The sequence below is a fragment of the Meriones unguiculatus genome, chromosome 2 (genome assembly GCF_030254825.1).
Source record: "Meriones unguiculatus strain TT.TT164.6M chromosome 2, Bangor_MerUng_6.1, whole genome shotgun sequence".
Classification (NCBI taxonomy): Eukaryota; Metazoa; Chordata; class Mammalia; order Rodentia; family Muridae; genus Meriones; species Meriones unguiculatus.
Window position 1 is genome coordinate 28,489,025 of NC_083350.1, and position 13,624 is coordinate 28,502,648.

General features: G+C 51.6%; 1 protein-coding gene across 3 annotated transcripts in view; it reads left to right on the plus strand.

Annotated features, from left to right (window-relative positions):
• Positions 1–13,624, plus strand: part of Synpo (synaptopodin) — a 55,238-nt gene that overhangs the window by 12,748 nt on the left and 28,866 nt on the right. Inside the window, exon 2 of one of the 3 annotated variants that reach the window (XM_021633694.2) lies at positions 5,613–6,215. In XM_021633694.2, the coding sequence (XP_021489369.1) occupies positions 5,828–6,215 (388 nt within the window). In that variant the 5' untranslated portion in view covers positions 5,613–5,827. Of the gene's footprint in view, positions 1–5,608; positions 6,216–11,596; positions 11,926–13,624 lie in introns of those variants that run through there. The other 2 variants (XM_060377220.1, XR_009589788.1) reach the window with 2 other exon arrangements.

A 13,624-nucleotide genomic window follows, 5' to 3' on the forward strand; every position in this document is an offset into this window, starting at 1 on the left:
TTCTTCATCCTGCCCTGCTTATTCTCTTCCAAACATGCTCAACCTTGGCTTATCTAAACCCACATGGGTTTCCAGATCTATCCCCAGATGTCCTGCATTCTTGTCTTCATGGAGCCTTGATGGATCATCTGTCTTAGGAAGCCAAGAACCATGGATCAGACCTAATACAGTATAGACAGAAATAGACTATAGGTGGAGAAGGAGTTCAGGTAAGGGAGAAGGACCGCTTTGGGAATAAGGGTCTTATCTTCCTGGGTTACTAATTCCCCCTCAGACTCCTTTTGTCCTCTACCTATAGAATCAGACCCTGTGATCCAGCATGCCTAGAATCTCAGCACTTGGGATGGGTGTTGAGGAAATGCAAGATGATATGAGTTGGAGGTTAATCAGGGCTACATAGTGAGAGTATGCCAAAAAGAGAATAAGGAAGCAGGGGTGCTGGAGAGATGGCCAAATGGTTCAAAGCACTTGCTGCTTTTGCAAAGGACCCAGATTCAGTTCTCAGCACCCACATGGTGGGTGACAGCTACCCATAACTCCAGTTATAGGGGATCCAATACCTTCTTCTGCCTTCTGTGGGCATTCATGTGGTGCACAACATACATGCAGGTAAAACACCGTATCAATAAAATTAAAAAAAGTTTTTTTTTTAAGACAGGGTTTCTCTGTGTAGCCCTGGCAGTCCTTGAACTCACTCTGTAGATCAGTGTGATCTCAAACTTAGAGACCTTCTTGCCTCTGCCTCCAGAATGCTGGGATTAAAGGCGTATCTCACCACCCAGCAAAAGTAAAACATTTAAAAGTATTTTTAAAAAGAAAAAAGGGTAGGGGCAACTATGTGGCTTAATTGGGAGACTGCTTGCCTACTTTGTAAAGGCCTTTGTTGTAACCCCCAGCACCATATAAACTGGGCGTGGTGCTCTTATGAGTAGGAGGTAGAGGCAGGAGAATCAGAAGATCAATGGCATCCTTGGCTACCTAACCAGCTTCAGGCTTGTGTGAGCTAGAGACTCTGTCTAAGAAAGAGAGGAGAACCGGGTCATGGTGGTGCATGCCCGTAATCCCAGCACTTAAGGAAGCAGAGCCAGGAGGATCTCTGTGAGTTTGAGGACAGCCTGGTCCACAAAGAGAGCCAGGACAGCCAAGACTACACAGAGAAACCCTGTGTAGCCAAAACAAGAAAAAAGAAGAAAGAAAGAAAGAGAGGGAAGGAAGAAAGAAAGAGAGAAAGAAAGAGAGAAAGAAAGAAAGAAAGAGAGAGAGAGAGAAAGAAAGAAAGAAAGAAAGAAAGAAAGAAAGAAAGAAAGAAAGAAAGAAAGAAAGGAAGGAAAGAAAGAAGTATGGGGGTTATGATTAGGAAAAAGAAAAGAAAGGAAAATGACAAAAGGAGAAGCCCAGATGTCTGTGACTGAGTGACGCGGACCCCATGTCTGGACACTGTTGTGTACCTCGGCATGTGCTCTGTTTGGTAGCTCTGGCAGCCCTCACCTCTTCACTTCCTTCATAACCACATAGTACGTTCTGCTGGTCTTCCAGTATGCAGGCTGTGGATTGTAGTCACTGGCCCTGAGTGTCAGGCCTGTAAGCACCCATAGAACCTGGAGAACAAGTGAGTGGCTGAAATCACCTGCCACCTAGCCTGAGCTCCAGACTCCCTCTGGGGAAAAGTGTGCAAGCAGTGAGCTTGCACTCTGTCTACAAATCCCTTAAAACCACCCTGGGAAGCACAGGAGGCAGACTCAGGCCAGGAAGCTCAGCTATAGCCGAAGTGGGGTGTGTGTGTGTGTGTGTGTGTGAGAGAGAGAGAGAGAGAGAGAGAGAGAGAGAGAGAGAGAGAGAGGGAGAGAGAGAGAGAGAGACAGAAACAGAAACAGAGACAGAAAGGATCAGAAAGAATTTGAACCAGATCTATATGACCTGAAGCCAGGACCCTTCCAGCACTACACAAAGAACAGCAGGAAGGACATGAGTGTCCCCAGGTCACAGATGCTGGACAATATTTCAGAAGCTGGCAGCAGAAAGAGCCTAGGATGCTTGTCAGGTGCTGGGACTTCAGGGCTTCTGATACCCAACTGGGCTCTGAGGCTGAAGCATTCAGGTGCCTGAGTTCAATTAGGACCTGCCATCTAACCTGAGCTCCAAGCTCCCTCTGGGGAAAAGTGTGGTCTGTGGGTCCTGAGAGCTCTGCCTGCTGGAGCTCAGAACTTATAGCCAGAGAGGGACAGTGAGTGCATGAAAATGGATCTCAAGCTTGGGAGGACCCTTTCCATCCATGTTGAGCAGGACTGGCCTTCTCCTGCCCACAAAGATGGGCTGCCACCTGGGCTCAGCATCTCCAGGGACTGCGAAATCCCTGGAGCCATAGTTTGTAGCTGCTGAGAATGGTAGTAAAGAGCACTGACTCTGGAGTGTTTGTTCCCACCCCGTTACCCTTCTTGCCCCAAACTCTAGATATGGTATTAAACTTCTATGTCTTCACTCCCTGCCACTTTCCTGGAGAGTTAGAGGTAAAGGGCTCAGACCAGGATTTAGTAGACACTTAGGAGGCAGTGCCTGATATTTTGATTACGAGTCCCTGTGGCTGTGGGACACCCAAGGGTCTTTTCAGGCCTGCTAGGCCCCCTGCTGAGTCCCTGCCTTGGTTGGAAATCCTCCCTCCTTGGGAGGGAGCTTTGAACTGGAGTGCTCCTGCCAACCCCTCCCTCCTGGCTTGGCAGCCTGAAGACAAAGCTAGCCAAAAATATTTGTGTGGGTGGCGGAAAGTTAACTTTTCCGCCTCTCTCTTCTTTCCTGGAAACCGTGGCCACTGTCAAATACAGCAAAACAGAAGCAGGGATGGAGCAGGCGAGGCCCCCACAGGGAGTCAGAGAGCTCTGCCCCCGCCCTTCACCCACTCCTGCTGCCTCCTGCCATCTGGTTCTGTGACAGGGTAGGGGTGGGTGGCGCTGAGGACTGAAAATCGTGGATCTGTGGTGTCAGAATCTTACAGTCCTTCTAGCACTGGCTGCCTGAGTTGCATTCTGGCCTTGGAGAAAACTGACTCCAGAGGGCAGAGAAACCTGGCCAGGCTCAAGCCAAAGCTACTGGCCCCTCCATGAGAGTCTAAAGCCTTTGAGACTCCAGTGGCAGGAGTCTGGCATTTGCTGATAAGCAAGCAAAGTCCTAGAGAGAAGTGAAGCCCTGAGTCCACCATTAAGCAGGTTTGAGGTCCAGCCTCATTGATCAAGATGTCAGAGCTAGGTGTGATCCCCAAATGGGAAAATGGATTCTCATTTTCCTTCCCTCTAGGATGTGTTATGAAAGCATCTGTCAGGTACTTGCGGTGTTTGACTAAGTAAGCACCCAGGATGGAGTGGGTGCCCAGTCCTGGGAGCCCCTTCTTCTCAGACCCTGCTTCATAGGCTAATAGGTGCTTGGTTCTCTTGGACGTGTGCTTGCCTTTCCCCTGCTTGGCTCTGATCTGCCAGAGGGCTTGGTAATGCGCTTATCTTCTGGTACTCCTAACAGTCTCTCCTGGCACAGCCCCAGCCAGAGGCCAGCACCTCAATCAGACTACTCTAGTTGGGCTACCTGGCCCTCTGCCTGGGATAGAGGTGTAAGGGCCAAGGGGGATCAGGCTTGGCCCGCTATCCTCAAGCCAGTAGGCTTCAATAAATTCTCCCAGGCCTGGGGCAGCCAGTACATGAGTATGTGCACGTATGAGTTCTCTTTCTTTCTCCTAATAGAGAGTTCACGTGGCTAAGCAGAGGTAGAATGGAGTCTTTCAACAAAATCCGTTCACTCCAACGGTGCCTCCAGGCATATCTGGCAGCGTGCCCTGCCTTAAGGGCTACCTGCCCAACTGAAAAGGTCTTGTTCATGCCATTTGTACCTCCTCATATGACTTCCAAACTTTTGTCCCCAGTGTGTAGCTTTTCTGCTCTCTGGGACCCCACAGGGACCTGCCTAGTGCACATCTCCTCCTGGAAATCTAAACATTACACACCTCCTTTGCTCCACCAAACACCTGCACCTTCCTGTTTGTTCCCAACCTCCATGAACACAGTCCTGTGTCCTCAGAGCCAGGAACCTGCGTGGTACCCTCTATCCCTCCCCCTTCTCCACACCCACTCTCCAGCTGCCAAGCTAGTCAGCTCTTCCGCCTGAGTACCCTCCATTCATCCCCTCCTCCTCGGCCCTTAGAGGAGCCTTCCAGCCTCCGCCTATTATCATCATTCGTAACATTTACAAATAATCCTACTATTATTACTATTTTTTCTCATCATTCACAGCTCTCCCTGACAAAAGCAGTTCCCAACCCGTCGAGTGACCCTTTCACAGGGTTCACCTAAGACCATCAGAAAACACGGATATTTACATTATGATTCATAACAGTAGCAAAATAATTTTATGGTTAGGGTAACCACAACATGAGGACCTGCATTAAAGGGTGGCAGCATTAGGAAGGTTGAGAAGCACTGCCCTAACAGATATCAAAACTTCATGTGCTGGAGTAACATACCTTCATCTACATGCTAGGTCTGAGGAGTACTTAGGCTCTGACCTAGAATAGGGGTCTGATACACTGTTGCCGGAGGGAAGGGTAGCAGGCATGGGTTAAGCTAAGGCTCAGAAAGCGTGCTCAGTGCTCTGTGTGCATTTTCTCATAGAAGCCTTTCCACGATGAAATTGGAGTTGATTCCTCATTTGAAGTGCTTGGGACCAGAAGTGTTTCAGATTTTAGACTTTTTTAGATTTTTCGGGAAACTTGCATATGCATGATGAGATATCTTTGGGGATAAGAAGCCAAGTTTAAGATTGAATTTAATTTCTGTTTCGTACGTATCTTATATGCATAGCCTAAAGACCATTTTACACAATTAAAAAAAAACCACAAAACACCAACAAGTGTGCTTTCATGTTTCCTGTGACTTTGTCCCCAAGTCCAGGGATGGGACTTGGACTGGCGGCAACAGGATGGTGCTCAGAATGTTTCAGATCTGGAATTTTCAGGTCTGGGCTGCTCAAGCTAGCTTACATTGCCCATCTTAACAAATGGGGGAGGGGTGACTCGGAGACCAACAGACAAGAAGCAGAGCTGGATTCTGGCTCAAGGCCTTGCACGTGTAAGCACACCATCGCGCTGGCTCTCATAGCCAGCTGTGTACCCTACCCTTGTAGCCCCCGCCCCCCTGTCCCTGTGACTCCTGTGGTGTGTGTACCTTTGGTGGGACGGGAAAGAATTCTTTTTAGGTGGCTCGCAGATGAGTGTTTTAAAATAACTAGATATTTATTTAATGCGCACGGGGAAGGGGGTGACTTGGCACGATCCGCTTGTGGTTTTCCTGCAATTATTGCTCAAGATAAGTCTAAAGTAATAGAAGTTGTGTTGCTTGAAGTGGATTGAAGGGAAACCTTAAAGTAAATAAGTGTCAGGTAGCCTAAGGGTATGAATAGCACACTACAAGGCTGAACCTCCGGAAACACTTCCCTGTGGAGGAGTGGGAACTGTACCCCAAGTCCCAGCCAGCTCTCGAGGCCAGCTACTCAAGGGTGGACAGGCCTCAGCGACTCCATGCAGAACACTCAGTGAGGTCTCTGGTGTGTTGTATCTTTTCTTCCTATGCAGACAGACTGCTCTGAAGGGGCCTACACAGCAGAGCTCAGGAGGGTTAGGAGAAGCTGAAGTCCACATCTTCACCCGGGCCAGAAAGGACTTGTCTCACTCCTCAGCTGGATATCATGCTAGCCCCGTGCAGCTGCAGCAGAAGAAGGTGAATCTGCAGAGAACCCGAGCAGTACTCTCCCTGAGCTAGGAGCCTGCTGCTTTGCACTACCAAGGACCATAATGCTGGGCCCTCACTTCCCACCCCCACCCCTTGGACCCAGTGAGGGGAGGGCTGCCCCTTGCACCTTCCAGATCCCGGATGGGAGCTACAGGTGCCTGGCTCTGGAAGCTGAGGAGAGCAGCAGTGAAGATGGCCTGCAGGGAGAGGCAAGGCTTGTGGACCTGGAAGAAGAGGTGGCCAGCCAGAGCAGAACCGACCACGGGACACCGCAGTTATCCAGAGCGCCAGGCACAATCCAGTCATCCAGCTGTTCCAGGGAGGTACGAGGTGGGTTCCAGCACAATGACAGGACCAGCCATGACTGGGATGTGGTACAGGCCCGGAAAGTGATGACAGCCAGTGCCAGCACCAGCACCAGCCCTGTGCCCAGGGTGGCCCAGAAATCAGGTAAGCTTGTAGGTCATATAAAACCTCACTGGTTCTGGGTTTTTGTTTGTTTGCTTGCTTGCTTATTTTTATTTTTTGTTTGGTTTGTTTTTTTTGAGACAGGGTTTTTCTGTATAGACTTGGCTGTCCTGGACTTGCTTTGTAGACCAGGTTGGCCTCAAACTTGCAGAGATCTGCTGGCCTCTTCCTTCCGGAGTGCTGGAACTACAGGTGTGCACCTCCACACCTGGCTAGCCCACTGGTTTTTAATCGGGGACTTTTGGAGCATTTTTTTTTTCCAGGATGTTTAACAATTATCACACATCTTCCAGCATGTCCAGATCTCCAGCTGTGGAGAGAAGGGCAGCTGAGCTGTTTGTCTAGGAGAGGGCAACGGCAGAAATCACATACCTCACTTGGTTGACAAAAAACCCACTTCCCCTCTCACCTGCCCTTTGATCATTACTGGAAACAAGTTGTCTGTGAAGTCCCAACCAACTGTGGGGAAAGGGTCCCCTCATTAAGCCAACCGAGCTCAGTGGCAGCTCTAGACAAACAGACACCCTGACAAAAGTCATTGCCTCACAGGTGTTGACAGGGCAGACACTGAAGTCTTTCATGTAAGCTGACCTCAGTGGGGAAACTGAGACTCAAGAGAAGGAGTGTGTGCTTGGGTCTCTCAGCATATTGATGGCTGAGCTAGGCTTAGGGTCCTCACTCAGGGCCTTGGTTTCCCATCTGTCAGAGATGAATGACAAAGGCACAAGCTGTGTCACCTGGATTGTGGCAGGATCCAGTGACAGCTTGTGGAGGGAGGAGGATCGTTTTCTCCTGGGGCCGGTGAGTTCTGGAGTCAGCAGAGCAGACAGGATGAGGCAAGAGAATCCACTCTGAATCGCCTCCGCTGCTGGCCAGTGGCAATGGAAATGCTGCAGTGGGTTCACACTGGGGGTGGGGTGGTCGTGAGCTGAGCCATGATCTTCACAGGCAGGAGAGCTGCTGCCAGCAGGTCCTCAGGGTGCAGCGTGTGTGTGTGTGTGTGTGTGTGTGTGTGTGTGTCGGGGGGGGGGGGTCCTGGGAGGGCTTGTGCGTCAAGAGACTACAGGAACACTTTATTTCTCTGCAGGCGTTGCTGACGCCAGAGCTGGCACCTCGCCAGCCTTCTCACCCACTCTGCTCTGTGCAATCATTTTCTCCGGGATCTGAACATTCTCTTTGGACACACTCCCTGTCCAGGCATGGGTTATACAGAGAGCTGGGCAGGAGCAGTGAGGGGCTCTCAGGGCCTCTAAACAGAGAGGAGGATCCCAGCATCAGCCCGAATGTGGGGCCTCAGGAACCTGAGGCCCACTGTGACTTGCTCCCCTCCTTTCCCGGGGCACAGCTGGGTCAGACGGCAGGGTGATGGGCCTCAGCCCAGTATTCAGTAGTCAAGCGCTAGCAAGTCCCTTCCCTTTGATGAGCTCTTTTTTTTTTTTTTTTTCAGTCTGTGAAAATAGAATAAAAACAGGAGCCCTTGAGAGAATGCCATGATCTTAGCTTTGGCTATGTTTTGGAAAATTTACAGTGCTCTAGGTAGCTGTGTAAAACGAAATGGAAATGCTCATTATTGGCTGAACAGCACAACCGCTGTTGGCTGAGCTGTGTGCAGTCTGCTGTGCTAACAGCATCTGTGTGCGGCTTCATGCAGTCTCACAGCAGAGCCCATTACCCAGACGAAAGACGGAGGATCACGAACGTAAGGGACTTGTCCAGGATGTGACTAGCGTGTTCAGCCATGGGCCTTGTGCTGTGAGCGATGATTCCATTTGAAATTGCTTTCTGCAGATGCCCTGCAATGGTGGCGACTGTGGATAGGGTGGAAAGGAGGAAAGCCAACCTTTGATTACCTTGTTGGCATCTCATACCCAGTGACCCAGTAGGTCAGTGATGGGATATCATTCTCTATCTTACTGTGGCTTTCCAAGGAAGGTCCGGTGAGACAACGGAGACTCAAAACACTTGTCTAAGGTACACAGTCATTGTCAGCGCTGAGACTCAGATCATCCTTTTCATAAACAGCCCAAATCTTTTGTCTTTCTACTGTCTGTCCAGTTGGTCTGAGCATTCAGGGGGCGGGCAGTGGCCAGGAGTGACCTCAGGAGGAGAGAATGGACAGGTAATAAAGAGAGTTCTCAGAGGTAAGACAGTTCTCAGAGGAAGCTGGGTCTTGCTAAGGAGTAGAAATCTGGGTGGTCTTGGATCTAAGTCTCAATGGCTTTCTGCTCCCTGGGGATGGGGAGTGGCAGGTCCCTTCCCTCTGCCTGGAGAGCAGGAGGGAATGAGGCCTGGGGAGCTGCCAGGTTATTAGCGGCTTAGGGCTTCCTCTTCAAGCTTCCTCTCATTACAGAGAGGATCATAACCATCTTCAGACAATCACACCCATCCTTCCGCTATTAAACCTGGATTTCTGGAGTGCTGCCTGGTAGATTGAAGCCCAAGCCATTCATCTTCTGCCTTGAGCACCGTACAGGCCTTTATATGGGATCAGTGGGTGCTGGTACTAGCTGAGCTGGGCAGGACGGGGTCTTTGTCAGTCAAGAAAGGGCCGTAGCGTCACGTTCATGTTCCATGTCACCAGTGGCTGAGTAAAGTCACAGCTCACCGAAAAAGAGCTTCACACTGTAGCACTTCTCTCTAGAGTCCCAGCTGATTGCACCTGGCAGAGTGTTGATTTTTGTGCCGATAGAAACAGGAGCAAAGAAACAGAAAGGGGCTTGTCCAAAGTCACACAACAAATTGGGCACAAAATTGAAGGCTGGAGCCCCAGGCTTCTGCTTCTCATTTCAGGTGCTAGGCTCTGTGTTGATGCTTTGTACAGATTACTTCACTGCATCCTCAGAATATAAAGTTCAGACTTGCCACTACAGCCTCCTCTTCCTCCTCCTCTCCCTCTTCTTTTTTATTTTGAGACAGTTGTGCTATATCACCTCGCTGGCCTGAAGTTTGCTGAGGAACCTGTTCTGAATTTGAACTGCTGCCTCTCCAGTGCTGAGATTAGGGGTGTGCCTTCCATATCCAGTTCATGACAAATTAGAGTCTCACAGCCTGTATACAGGTGAAGAAGCTGAGATTCGAACCTGAGAGGTCTTGGGCCTATGCTTTTAAATAATCTTTTTTCCTGCTCTGTCTCCATGGAGACAAGAAGTAGGCTGTGTTCTTCCACCCACCTGGGGTGGAAAATGGTTGTTCAGGCCCTGAGAGTGGGATCCAGCCAAGCTACATTTCTCTTCTTCAGAACTGGGGTGGGGTGGGGGGACCTGTTATCCACTGCTGACCCAGCTTATCCTTTGCCAGGGGGCATTTGATGTGGAGGGCTATCTAGAGGATTCTGAGGCCTTTATCACTCTAATAGACACTGTCTTGAGCCCCAGATGTGTAGGAGAATGGGGGTATGACAGTAAGATAAGTCTTCCCTGGGCATATCCATCTTGATTAAGCAGAGGAAATGGAATCACATCTATTTTATTTATTTATTTATTTATTTATTTATTTATAGTTTTTTGAGACAGGGTTTCTCTGTTTTTAACCCTGCTTGTCCTTGAACTTGCTCTGTTTTAGACCAGGCTGGTCTTGAACTCACAGAAATCCACCCATCTCTGCCTCCTGTGTGTTGGTATTAAAGGCATTTGCCACCATGGCCCGGCCACATCCATTATGCAGAAAGCTGATAGAGTCTAGTCAAGGTCAAGAAGCCAAGGCCAAGGCCCAGTCCCCTGTCCCTTAGGCTTCTGGGAAAGGGCAGGTGACCCAGGAGGGTGGGCAGGAAGCCCTACACCCTGGTGACTTTGACAGAAAGATGACAGTGAAGAGTACCACTCACAGGTTCACCCTGCACCGTTCTAGCGAACATGCCTACCACATCCATCCACCCATAAACCGTTGTGCACACCATGATGCAGACATGCCACATTCCCAGACAAACATTCTCCTCTATATGAGCTTTTAAGTTTAGACACATGCGAATGCCCTCAAACCCTGGCACATACATTTGCAATGAGCAGACCCTGGCCCACACCCTCACAAACAACCCCTCATCCATCATACCACGGCACCTATGGACAAGTGTCTCAGTTTGTATAGCTCTCATCCCACCTCAGGGCACGAAGCCAGCACGGGTAAGTGTTCTCACACAAGGACACGGGTTCCCTCCTGTAGACCAGGGTTAAACATGTCTCTCTCTCTCCCTTTCCTTTGCTCAACACTCGAGGTCTGTCCTCCAGGCACAGCCATTCTTGCACCTCCACTGCCACACACCCACATGCAGACTGAACCACTTTTCCTCCCGTTTCTTTCTCCCATCTCTTTCTCTTTCACAGCCACCCACACAGAAACCCTAGCCGCTCTCTCTCTCTCTCTTCCTCTCACCCACGCACTCTGTTTCCTGGATTTCCACAGGCTGGGCTGCAGCCACCTCCCCAGTACATGCAATCTCTTGCCTGGTGCCATCTCCAGGATATCTTCATGTCCCCCACCCAACACAACAGGACAAGAGTGACCACAGGTCAGGGGAATGCCCTGATGACCACGAAGCCAGACAGAGGGATGGAAGGGACCAGGGCGGATTTGTCTCCTCAGTCACCTGACCTCTTGCGCTCAGAGCCAGGGACAGTCTTAAACCTGAACACCTTTGGGTCTGTGCTTTAGAAACCTTGGGTGGCATGGGTATACTGTCAGCATATTTCTAAGCTCCTTTATTGGAAACCTAAACACAGCTCTTGAAGACAGGTGACACTGGAACCAGCTTGGCTGAAGGCCGGATCAACGAGTGTGGTCTTCCTTCAGAACTTCTGGGGATGTGGAGGTGCTCGTTAACCAGTCTTGTTTTCCAAGCCCACCGACCACTCCCCACAGGATCTGCCCTGGAATGTGAGAATATGGACTTTTAACAGCAGTGTGTGTGTGTGTGTGTGGTGTTCCCCCTAAAGCGCAGTGACAATTGCCATGCTGAGCTCAGCCTGAACGGTGTTTTGCAAAAGTTGAGGAATCAAAACCGCGTACAGACCACACAGCATCTCTGCCCGTGTTGCTGAGAGCTAATTAAGTCAGAGGAACATAGCAGGCTGGCGAAGGCTCTCCTCAGCCTCTTGGCTTAAGCCCTACCAAGGAAGACAGTTACTCTAGTTATTGGGTCAAGTAGGGTGGGGGTGTCGTCGCGGTTATCACTTGAGGGGACGGGATCTCAAAAACATATTTTAAAGGAGAGTAGTAGCTGGGTGGGGGCAGAGAAAGGGGCAAAGAGATGGCGGCGTATGGAGCAACCGAGTGAGGAAGAATTTAAGAGCAGAACTACAGACCCAGAGATAAACTTGCAAGATGAGGAAACAGAGGGACAGGGGCAGCCGAAAGTGAGGACGCGAGGAGAGAGCGGGACCCTCCTGGAGATGAGGCCTCGGCTTCGGGCGGCGGGTGGGGGTGGGGGGTCACACCCTGGGGGCTGGGCGGGGCGCGGGAGGGGCGGCGCTAGGGCCCGGGGGAGCGCGCGGCAGGAGAGCGGTGTCCGCCCAGCGCCCGCGGCTCCCGCTAGGGTCCCCTTCAGCCTCTAGCGGCCAGGACCCTGCTTCGGGCGCTGAGCGGGCGCCGCCGCTGGGCGGGGTGCAGGGATCTCGGGGCGGGGCTCCCGCATGGACGTAGCCAGGTGAGCCAAGGCGGCGGCGCCCGGGAGCTCGGGGACCGCGCACGGCTGCTGGAGGTGAGTGGGGGGGCTCGGGGCTGGCGGGGTGCCCAGTGAGCCTCGCCCTTGCCACCTGCGCAGCTGCTCGCACAGCCCCGAAGGAGGTGGCACATCTGGGCTCCAGTCCCTGCGTTCAGGGTGGCCTTTGGCAAGTTCTTCCTACACGGAGCCTCAGTTTCCCCATCTGCAGTGTAGGCTGGGGAGATCTCGGGGCTCTTCAGCAACTCGGACACCGGAGGAAGCCCTGTCCTGGGGCGATACCTTCCCGGGCTGTGTAGGCTCCAGCCGTCGCGTCCCTTTCCACAGACCTGTCGATGCTGGGGAGGGGGGATAGAGGTAGCCCCCAGGCTCACACATGGCCACCAGCCCTAGCTCCCTCCGGGAAATCCAGCGGAGACCCAGGAGCCTGCGGGGGAACCGACGTGGGCTCCTGCGGAGGCGGCAGGACTGGCCGTGCTTGCCGGCACCTCCTTTTTCGCGGGTGGAGCGGCCGGGCAGGGGGAGCTGCTGTCGTGCTGGTGTCCGGGTAGGCACACCGCCACACAGCTGGGACCCCCAGGGCCCAATCCCACTTAGGGAGAACAAGACCTTTGTGAAGTGCCCCCAAGGGATTCCTGAGCTTTCCTCCTCTGATTCTCTCAGCACTGGTTTGCTACTCCCCCTTTCGCTTAATTATCAGAAAGGTCTGGCTCCTTTATTGACACGACATTGTGGAATGAGGGGAGGGATAAGTGCCGCCTAGGGCCTTCGAAAGACCTCTGAGGAATCTAGGGAAAAGGTCTCCATGTCCTCCCTCAACCCCAACTTCTGGGCTTAGTACTGGACAAAGATAGAGAGCCCTGTACCCCACAGCTGGGTTTTCTAGGCGACAGCAGCTGAGTGAGAAGCCGCAGGTGGCGTGAAGCCCATCCCCACTCCCACCCTGTCCTGAGTAGTAGCAGGTGGCCCTTGGGGTAGGATCTTGGCATGCTCCTCCCTTCTCTAGATCCCAGAGAGGTAGGTAGATGGCCTGAGGGGGGAACTGCACTACAGACCCAAGTGCCATGATGGTCCTAGGGACAGTCGGGATGTCCTATCCTTGCTGCTTTGGAAAGTGGGGGTGAAATCCGATGCTTGTCATGAGGAGGATACAGTGGAGTGCCTTGCCTACAGCCAGCCTGCCCTGTTGCTGACCCAGACCTGGCCCCTAGCCATGTTGGGGGGCTGTGGCATAAACTGAAACGAGTGTCTGTCCCTAAACAAGTGGCTGAAATCCCTGTCAGGAGTTGACCTGCCTTTGGCTAGTTCCAGCATCCTTCAAGTTTGATGCTGGAAGAACTAACAGCAAATATTGGCTTCTGAGCCACCAATGCTTTCAGGCCCCTGTTTTCAGCCTGCCCTCACATTGCAAGCCACACCCCACCTTCTACACCCCTTTAACCTAAGGTAGGACTTACTCAGTATTTAGACAATGAAAAATAAGGCCTTTAACTCTTAACCTCCCTTGCCAGCTCTTGTCTTTCTAGTCTCTCTGGAAGGTAAGGCAGACTTTATTTTGGTTGTGCCTGGTTTCTGCCTAGCCAGCTTTATACCCCTGCTTCCTCATCACAGTGAAACAATCTAGCAGACTCTTTTAAACGGGCATTTTAGCCCACCTCTGTCTTTTGGGTTGGGGAGACTGAGGCCAGGCAGGAAGAGTTTGTCAGGGCACTTCTGCAGGCAGAAGGCAGAAGAGCTT